The sequence below is a fragment of the Euphorbia lathyris genome, chromosome 6 (genome assembly GCF_963576675.1).
Source record: "Euphorbia lathyris chromosome 6, ddEupLath1.1, whole genome shotgun sequence".
Taxonomy (NCBI): domain Eukaryota; kingdom Viridiplantae; phylum Streptophyta; class Magnoliopsida; order Malpighiales; family Euphorbiaceae; genus Euphorbia; species Euphorbia lathyris.
The window spans coordinates 77,343,088-77,351,793 of NC_088915.1; the positions used below are offsets into that span (position 1 = coordinate 77,343,088).

The 8,706-nt window shown below is 37.5% G+C and overlaps 1 protein-coding gene across 1 annotated transcript; it reads right to left on the bottom strand.

Annotated features, from left to right (window-relative positions):
• Positions 1-419: 419 nt before the first annotated feature.
• LOC136232511 (vesicle-associated protein 4-2) lies at positions 420-3,976 on the bottom strand. The gene is made up of 7 exons (XM_066021713.1): positions 3,502-3,976; positions 2,134-2,204; positions 1,865-1,946; positions 1,638-1,756; positions 1,227-1,304; positions 992-1,111; positions 420-901 (listed from the first exon to the last, which is right to left on the bottom strand). The coding sequence occupies exons 1-7, from the start codon at positions 3,758-3,760 to the stop codon at positions 842-844; spliced, it is 789 nt and encodes a 262-aa protein (XP_065877785.1). The 5' UTR covers positions 3,761-3,976; the 3' UTR covers positions 420-841.
• Between the last annotated feature and the right edge of the window lie 4,730 nt (positions 3,977-8,706).

Sequence of the window (8,706 nt, forward strand, 5' to 3'; positions counted from 1 at the left end):
ATAAAAGTACAAAGCCAACCCACACATCACCTTAAGTAGCAATTAAACAAAATTAACCCAAAAATTAAAAATAAAACTATTTTTAATTTTCAAAATTTCAACTCACCAGAGTTAAAGATATGTTTTTAATATTTTCCTATCAATCCATCCATTCACAGTGTCACATCATTCCAACTGCTGATGTGGCATTATCCGAATGGATAGTCCGGTCCCAGTCCATTGTAGAATTTCTCGAAATGGAACCCCAACTAGAATTTTGGGTTTGGTTTAACTTTTCCATATTTACAACTTCGGCATTTCAGATATCAAACCGGACACGTATGATATAAATACAACAAAAATGAAAATCGTATCAAACAAATTGTCACGGTAACTAGTACTATCATGTCAAATTTTGACCTCCTTAACTACAATTTCACTAGAAACACAATGGAATCTGAGGCTACTCAAGGAATCCTGGTAGCATAATTGATGAAAACCATACATAAATTCTTCTAAAAACAAGAAATGGGTACAGTTCCACAATGGAAAACAAAACTCAAAATGCAACCTCTGTTTCTCCCTAGAAAATCACTTCTTAAATGACTATTATTTGGGAAATAAAAACTAAACAAAACAAACTTACAATTACAATTTATCTACAGACAGGAAAAGTTTTAGCACCTCAAATCACCTCACATATTCTTTTTCTTTTTTTACAGGAGAGCATCGTTTTTTGGGGTTTTCGGGTTCTTCCTAGACGATACTCATTGAACGGATTGGAATAGTATACGGAATGGTGAAATTATATAAATTTTCTTCCTACAAAGGCACCATAAAGTTGAAGATGATATACCACATTCTATAAAGAGTCTACTCCTTCGACTTGCTGGCGGGCGAGGTATCTTTCTCTTCGCTCTTTCTGTTAAAGAGGATGGAGATGGATTATTAAACACAACATGAAAGTGATAAGTGAAAAGTATACAACATTCAAATGATGATGATGACTCACCCATTCATCTATAACAAGTCCTTCCCCGGTAATTCTTGGACCTGCATCTTCTGGAGGTTTCTTGCGTGCCTCTACCGCAGCATCAGCATCGGCCAATTGGCGCTTCAGCTTATCGAGAGCCTATAATATAGATACACATCCACATTAATGGCTATTCTCGTAGAGCCTAATGCACATCAACAAAATAGAAACCCAAAACTGAAGGGAAAGGATGCAGTAGTTCCTTGGTACTTACAGGACTAGGACGTTCTGGATCTAGAAAGACAACTCGGAGTATTTGCTCTATTGCAACTTGATCCTTCTGCTCTTCAAACTACAAAGAGAAATAGCATACATGTACCTCAGCGATGAACTCTTGTACGAAAGAAGAAAGTCCGGAGAGAAATAAACAGCAAAGCAACTAAATAATGGAAAATTGACTTTCACACATAACTTCAAGGTTACTTTAAATGGAAAAAGCCATACATCACTGTAGGGATAAGTTTTCAACATAGATCAAGAGGGAGAATGTTAGGTTTGATTCAAAGTTTAATAATTAGTTAATTTGATTCAGCGGTTATGAAAAAAATATTTAATATGTTTTAATTAGCAGACTTAGTAAAGTTAATAGCTAAAAAGTATAAATTAATGATACCAGTTGACTTACCAGCTCAGGTACATAGTCCATCATCCCCTTAACCTTCAGACTCATGATTTTAAATTTAACTCGGCTTTTCTGTTCAACTGGTTTTTCATTGTTTTCGGGGTGCTCAACAAACTTGAACACTGGCATCCAAAATAAATTGAAGCTTTATAAGAAATGGATAATATAATACACAAATGTTGCTCCAACTCCAAATACAATAAAATTAAAAGAATAATCAGCTTAATTACCAGTTGCGATGATGCTTTCTCCAGGGGCAAGAATAGCCCCCGGAGGACGCATGAAACAGCTTTTTGGTGCAGTCGTTTGAAACTAAAGCAAGGAAAACAAGCAACTAATAAGAAATTTCAGTTATTCATTTATCAATAGAGATAAATTATAATACAATATATCATATCAAACTGCCCCAACAGGTTCAGTCTAAGGTTCCAAGTTAGTAGCATATATGCGAAATCTTGATGAATAATAGAACACTGAAGCAGAAACAAGAAGCCTGTACCTTAAATGCCACGTGGGACTTGCTCGTATTTTTTATTTTGATGGCACTCCTGACCTGCTTGCCGGGTTCATCTGTAAACAACCAAATAAAGCACATAAGAAAACAAAAATAATTCATCAAGAAACATTAGTAATTCCAGCGAATAACCGGAAGTTAAGGAAAGAAACAGAATAGTTGCCAAAAGAAAGAAAAACGACGGATGTCTGCTGTCATGATTGTTGACTATTGAAAATACACGTTGACCATGTGAAATGCTGTTAAGGAAACATTAGTAATTCCAGCAAGTAACCGGAAGTTAAGGAAAGAAACAGAATAGTTGCCAAAAGAAAGAAAAACGACGAATGATGCTTGTATAGTATGCTGTCATGATTGTTGACTACTGTAAATGCCCATTGACCTCGTGAAATGCAGTTAAATAAAAAATAATTCATCAAGAAACATTAGCAATTCCAGCAAGTAATCAGAAATTACGAAAAGAAACAGAATAGTTACCAAAAGAAAGAAAAACGACGAATGTCGCTCGTATAATCTACTGCAATGATTGTTGACTACTGTAAATACCTGTTGACCACGTGAAATGCCGTTACATCACACGCCTTGTTAAGGGCATTTCGTGTGTTCAATCCGCATTTACATTAGCCAACGGTCATTGGACACCTTCAAGGTTGTAGAAGGGTGAAGACCATATCTAAATAGCATCATAGGAACTAGAAAATAAAATACCCCAAATCATAGCATTTTCCATGATTCCATCTCATGTAATGTTCATACGTCAAATATCTAGGAGTGTGCATATATTGAGCAACATTTTTATAGAACCTGCAGCTCTCACAATCAGATAATTTGGAAACCGTTTGAGTTTTATATTCAATCCTTGAGTAACTGACCAATTTTACTCTATGCTGCACGAAATCGGAAACCTGGAAATGTTATTTCTAAGATTTATTAGCTAGGAAACGGTAATGGAAACAGAAAGAAACGGAACCGATGCGAAAGGCGGGTTAAGAAGAGTTTCCGTGCAACATAGATTTTACTTGCCTCGTATCAGGAATTACGTTTCTGAAACCTACCAATTTTTATTGTAAGTTTCAACGGTCTATCATAAATTAGACAAGCAACTCAAAATTCTCCAACTATAAACTTCTAATTGTAGCTCAAAAAATCCTCTTACGGATTTTCCAAGAGAATGACGAACTTTTCTACTAAATCAATTTGAGTAATAATTCTGGGCTAATTAACATCAATTTCAAGCATTAATAATCAATTTCCCCCAAAATATATTCGAGCAAAGTTGAGTTCAACAAGAACAAAAAAGAAGAGATCGAAACCAAAACGAAATAGATCAGCCTCCAAAGAAGAAAATCTTACAAGGAAAGTAGAGCTTATTTGCAGGATCAAGCTTAAGACGACGTCGCGTTGGCAAAAGCGATCTAGCAACTGAAGAAACGGAATTCGAAGCTTGAAGATTCGATCCTTCAACTTGTCCATGACCATGGTGCTGCGGATGAGTTGAAGAAGAAGATGGCGTCTGCTGCGGGGTGTTTGCGGTATTAGATCTAAAAGGAAGCTTGAAGAATCCCCAAACTTTGTTATTATCCGACGGTGACTTCTGGTCAGCTATAGCCATGATTAGTTGTTTCAATTTTCGGCACCGAGTCAGGCTCAGAGCATGCAGTACGACACCGTTTCTTTCCTACCTTCTGCGTCTGTCTTCTCTTTGCAGGAAATGAACAGAAAGAGAAAAAGAGCTGCAACTTTTTTTGGTTGTTGATGAAAGTTGGAGCTGTTGCCTGGTAGAGAGAGAGAGAGAAAAATGAAGCTTGAGACAGAGAGAAAGGTCGGATTTCAGAAATTGTATTTAAGTGGATTTGATTGGTCGTATTCGATTCCGCGCACGACAAAATGTTTACCATTCAGAATAATACTACGTCGTCTTTGTGACATTTTCTTTTCTTTTTTTACTGTATTTGTTTTTTTTTACCAGCAGGACACGGGAACAACGTTGCATTAGTTACTGTTTGATGTCTGAATGGGGTCCAAGAATTAAATGGTAATACAACCTATTTTACTTCCTATAAAGAAAGTTCAGATTAGTTAAAATCATTTGTTACATAATTTGTAGGCTTAGGCTATGTTTATTTGTTTTTAACAAAGTAAATTACTTTAATTTTTCTATCTCCGACCATATATAATAAGGGTCTGTTTGGATGAAGGTTTCACAAGATTCATTAAAGGGAGGGGAAGGGAGGGGAGGGGAGATTATTTATAGAACCTCCATATCTCACCAATTTTGTGGGACTGAAATTGAGGTTATTTCAAGGTTTTTGAACCTCCATTTAACCCTCATTTAATCTTCATTTAAACTTAAACTCCTAGCCAAGTAAGGTTAGAAAAATAACCTCCATTTAAACTCATTCCCAAGCAGGGTTAGGAAAATAACCTCCCTTTAATGAACCTCCTCTAACCTCCATTTTTTGAGAGTAAATGGAGGTTAATTGGGTTAAATGTTTACTTCCTCTAACCTCCAAACTCTAACCTCCAAATTGGGGGTTAATGGAAGTAACGTAAACTTTTTAAAAATTTCTTGTCTCTGCAGAGTAAATTTAACATTTCTTTCCCTTCATATTTAAACTCCCAAACAAGGTTAAACATTTAACCTCATTTACATCCTATAAACTCCCAAACAAAGTTAATTGTTAACTTTCCTTTCCATCACTTCTCTTCCCTTTCCATTACCTCCTTTAACTCTCACCTCCATTAACCTCCAATCCAAACTCCCAAACAAAGGCTAAAATAATTTAATTTCATGATTTGTAGGAACTTTTAACCGGATTAAATTTAGGTTATGGGATTCAGATATTTATCTAATTTAGAAAGGATGTTGCTATTTACCGTTTCACTTTTCCTACTTACCGTCCATTTCTTACCATATTTGCCCCCCTTTTGTTTTACCAAAAAAATTGAAATCTCTTCCCTCTCTCCCGAGCAAAACAAAAAGTAGACGGAGAATAGATCCGAGAACTTCGGAATATGAAGACTTCTTCCCAAATGAGGTAAAAATCAAACCTAAAACTCTAAATATTCAAATTTAAAAAAAAAATCGAAAAAATTTCAATTTTTTAAAAATCCCGGACATTTTGAAAAATTTCCGGAATTTTTGTTGATGGCAGGTTCGGATCCCGCCATCAACATAGTAATGGCGGGTCCAAGACCCGCCATTTCATAGGGACTGGCGGGTCCATGTCTTATAGACAGATGGGTCATTTGACCCGCCTGTCAATAACTAGGGGCGGGTCCTGGATCCGCCCAGGCCAAATACAGCGGCTTTCGGAGCCGCTGTTTTAGCCGTATTTGGCCTATTTTTTCTGTTTGGTTCAAATATTCATGAATTTTTGTTTAATTTCAGAAACCGGACGACGTTTGGATTGGTGACGGGATTGATTATAGTCCATGTTTCATTACAAGCGCATTTTTCCACACAAGTATAGAAGCAATTCAGTGGGCTAAAGTCGTGGCAATTAAAAATGGTTTCGAGATTGTTATTTCTTCGCACAAACACGACGGAACACAAAAGCTTCTAAAATGTTCACGTGGCGAACGATATAGAGGAAATACGAATCCTTTAGAAGATGATTCACGTAGGAAATCTAAAACTAACGCGTGTGGGTGTAATTTCCGGATTAAAGTCGAACAGTTGATAGATTTTTCGAATTGGGAGATCATTGTTTATGTCGGGAAGAAGGGTAAGCATAATCATGAATTGTGTGTTTATCCACAAGGACACCGACAGATGAGCGGACTCAGTCCCACATCGAAACAAATTATGCGTGAAATGAGTTCATATCAAGCAAAGCCATGTGCTATTATGACGACACTTCGTACACAACATCCCGGAGACAATCCAACAATAAAGCATGTATATAATTACAGAGACCGATTGAGAAAGGATGAGTTTGAGGGTAGAGATATGATTAGTCAGTTTTTCCATCTTGTCGTGGAGAATAATTATGCTCATTCTACTGTTGCTGATCCGGAAACAGGTGTGTTAACTCATGTATTTATGGCACATCCATCTTCTGTTAAGTTATTTTGAACATATTACTGGTATGTTGGAATGGATTCAACATACAAAACCAACAAGTACAGAATGCCATTCTTTGAAATTGTTGGGATGACTACATGTAACGAAAACTTCAAGATAGCTTATGCTATTATGAAGGATGAGACCGAGTCGAGCTATCGTTGGGTCATGAAGAGGTTGAGAAATTTGATCGGGTTTGATGTTAACCCCGAATGTTATTTTGACTGATATAGAGTTGGGATTGATGGCGCCTGTTAGTGAGGTTTTTCCAGATTTTGCACACATGTTATGTACCTGGCATATCAACAAGGATGTAGAAAATAGGGTCTACAAACTTATGGGTGAAGACATGAAATTTGCATCTGGTTTCAAGAATGGAAGATGGAAGAAAATAATTAATTCTCTAACGGGGTGTTTGTTAGGAAGGATATAGGAGATGGGATAGGGATAAAAAATACAAGGTAAGTTATCTCGTGTTTGTTTAGGAGATAGAAGAGTGAGATAGATGAGGGATAAGCTTCTTATCCCTCAAATCCTATACCCAAGAGGGGGGTGGTATAAGGAGGTGGGATAAGCTCCTGTGATTTTAATAGGATGGAAAAGTCCATCTTATCCCTCAAATTAATGTTATGTAGTTTAAATAGGGTTAAAATAGTAAAATATACTATTTTATCCATATTCTTATCCCACGTACCAAACATTGAATAATAATTCTTAACTATCATATTTTTATCCTTATCCCAACCATTTATTCTTATCTTTATCTCAACCTTTATCTTTGTCTATATCCCAATAGAATACCAAACACTTCGTAACAGTAGATGAATTTGACTTTAATGTGGCGAAGATAAAAAGATCAAATGAGAATGTATGGTCATGTGATATCTTATGTTGAGAATACGTGGTTATGCCACAAGGAGAAGTTCGTTGTTGCGTGGACGAAAAATTTCCTTCATTTTAGAAACACAACTACATGCAGAGTGGAGAGTGAACATTCTTCTTTAAAGAAATGGTTGAATTCCTCCACTGGAGCCCTCGATACAGTTTGGGTGAAGGTTCACAACGAGATTGAATTGCAAGTAATCAAGATCATGTATACATTTATTCCATTTTGCTATTGTTATCATTATATTTGCATTTATTAGGATATATTTTGATTGTTAATACAATTTTATTCTTATCAGTGGTAGTCTTGAGTCTTCAAGACAATGTAAACATGTATTGTACTCTGGATTTCCATTCAGCTACCTGTCATATAAAGTGTCGCACCACTGTTTGGAGTTGCTCGGGGGTGAATTTTTGCGTATGAAAAAGTTAAGTCATGAAGTGGATGAATGTTGTGGCTGCATTTTGAGAACCTCTCAGCAGATCCCGTGTGCATGCGAGCTTAGCAGATTGAAGCTCGGACGTAAACCGGTTAGTATTTCGATGATACACAGATTCTGGAACACACTTGTCTTTGGTAATTCTGACAATGTCGAGTATGTTGATGGGACTGAGGATCGAACATACTTTCACTCTCTTGTTGATGAGGTCGATAAAAGCGATCCAACTTTTGTGTGCAATATTTCTCAATTCATGATCAACTTCATCCGCCACCCCTAAATGAGTGGCGGGCCAAAATGGCCCGCCTAAGCAAATTGGCCTGGACGGGCCGTTTTGGCCCGCTATTATGCCTTAAGTGATGGGCCTTTTGGCCCGCCAAGGCAAAGATTTTGCCGGGCAAAATCCTAATGGCTGGCCGAAAGGCCCGCTACTAATACTGAGGATGGCGGGTCCCAAACCCGCCATCCTCATTATCACTGGCAGGCCTTTCGGCTCGCCACTGCCAAAATCCCCGGCGGGCCTTTTGGCCCGCCCGTTCTGCTATAATGGTGGGTCACGGACCCACCAAGGTAAAAAATATAAAAAGAAATTCAGAAACTTACCGGGAGACGAATCACGCCTTTTCCTTTGCCTCAACAACCCACCATGAAGTGTTCGGGTTCTAATGTTCAAATGAGGAGAGAACGGGGGAAGAGTTTGAAAAGTGGGGGAGTGGGTATTCAAACTTTGGGTAAATTACACCCATGGCCACTGAATTATACCCATTTTCACATTGTGGCCACTGAACTTCAATTCTTCTCGGTATGGCCATTGAACTTTACACTTTGTTACACCGGTAGCCACTATGACCGTTGACCATCTTTTTTCAACCGTTGACTCCTATTTTAACTGGCTTTCTCTCTCCTTTCACCCTTCTAAACTCTAAAATTCTCATTTTACCCTTCATCTTCGTACCTTCATCTTCAACCCCTCCAGCATAATTATCCCACTTTACCCATTTTTATATGAAAGTTTTTTCACACAATTTTCCCCAAATTTCACTACTTTCCTCAGTTCATCAACCAAGCTTCCCAGTTCTATCTTACTCTCTGTAGCCTAAGACGCGAAGTGCCCAGCGAGATTCCGGATAGTTTTTCCTAGTAGATGAGGTACTGTTCTTCTCCGGA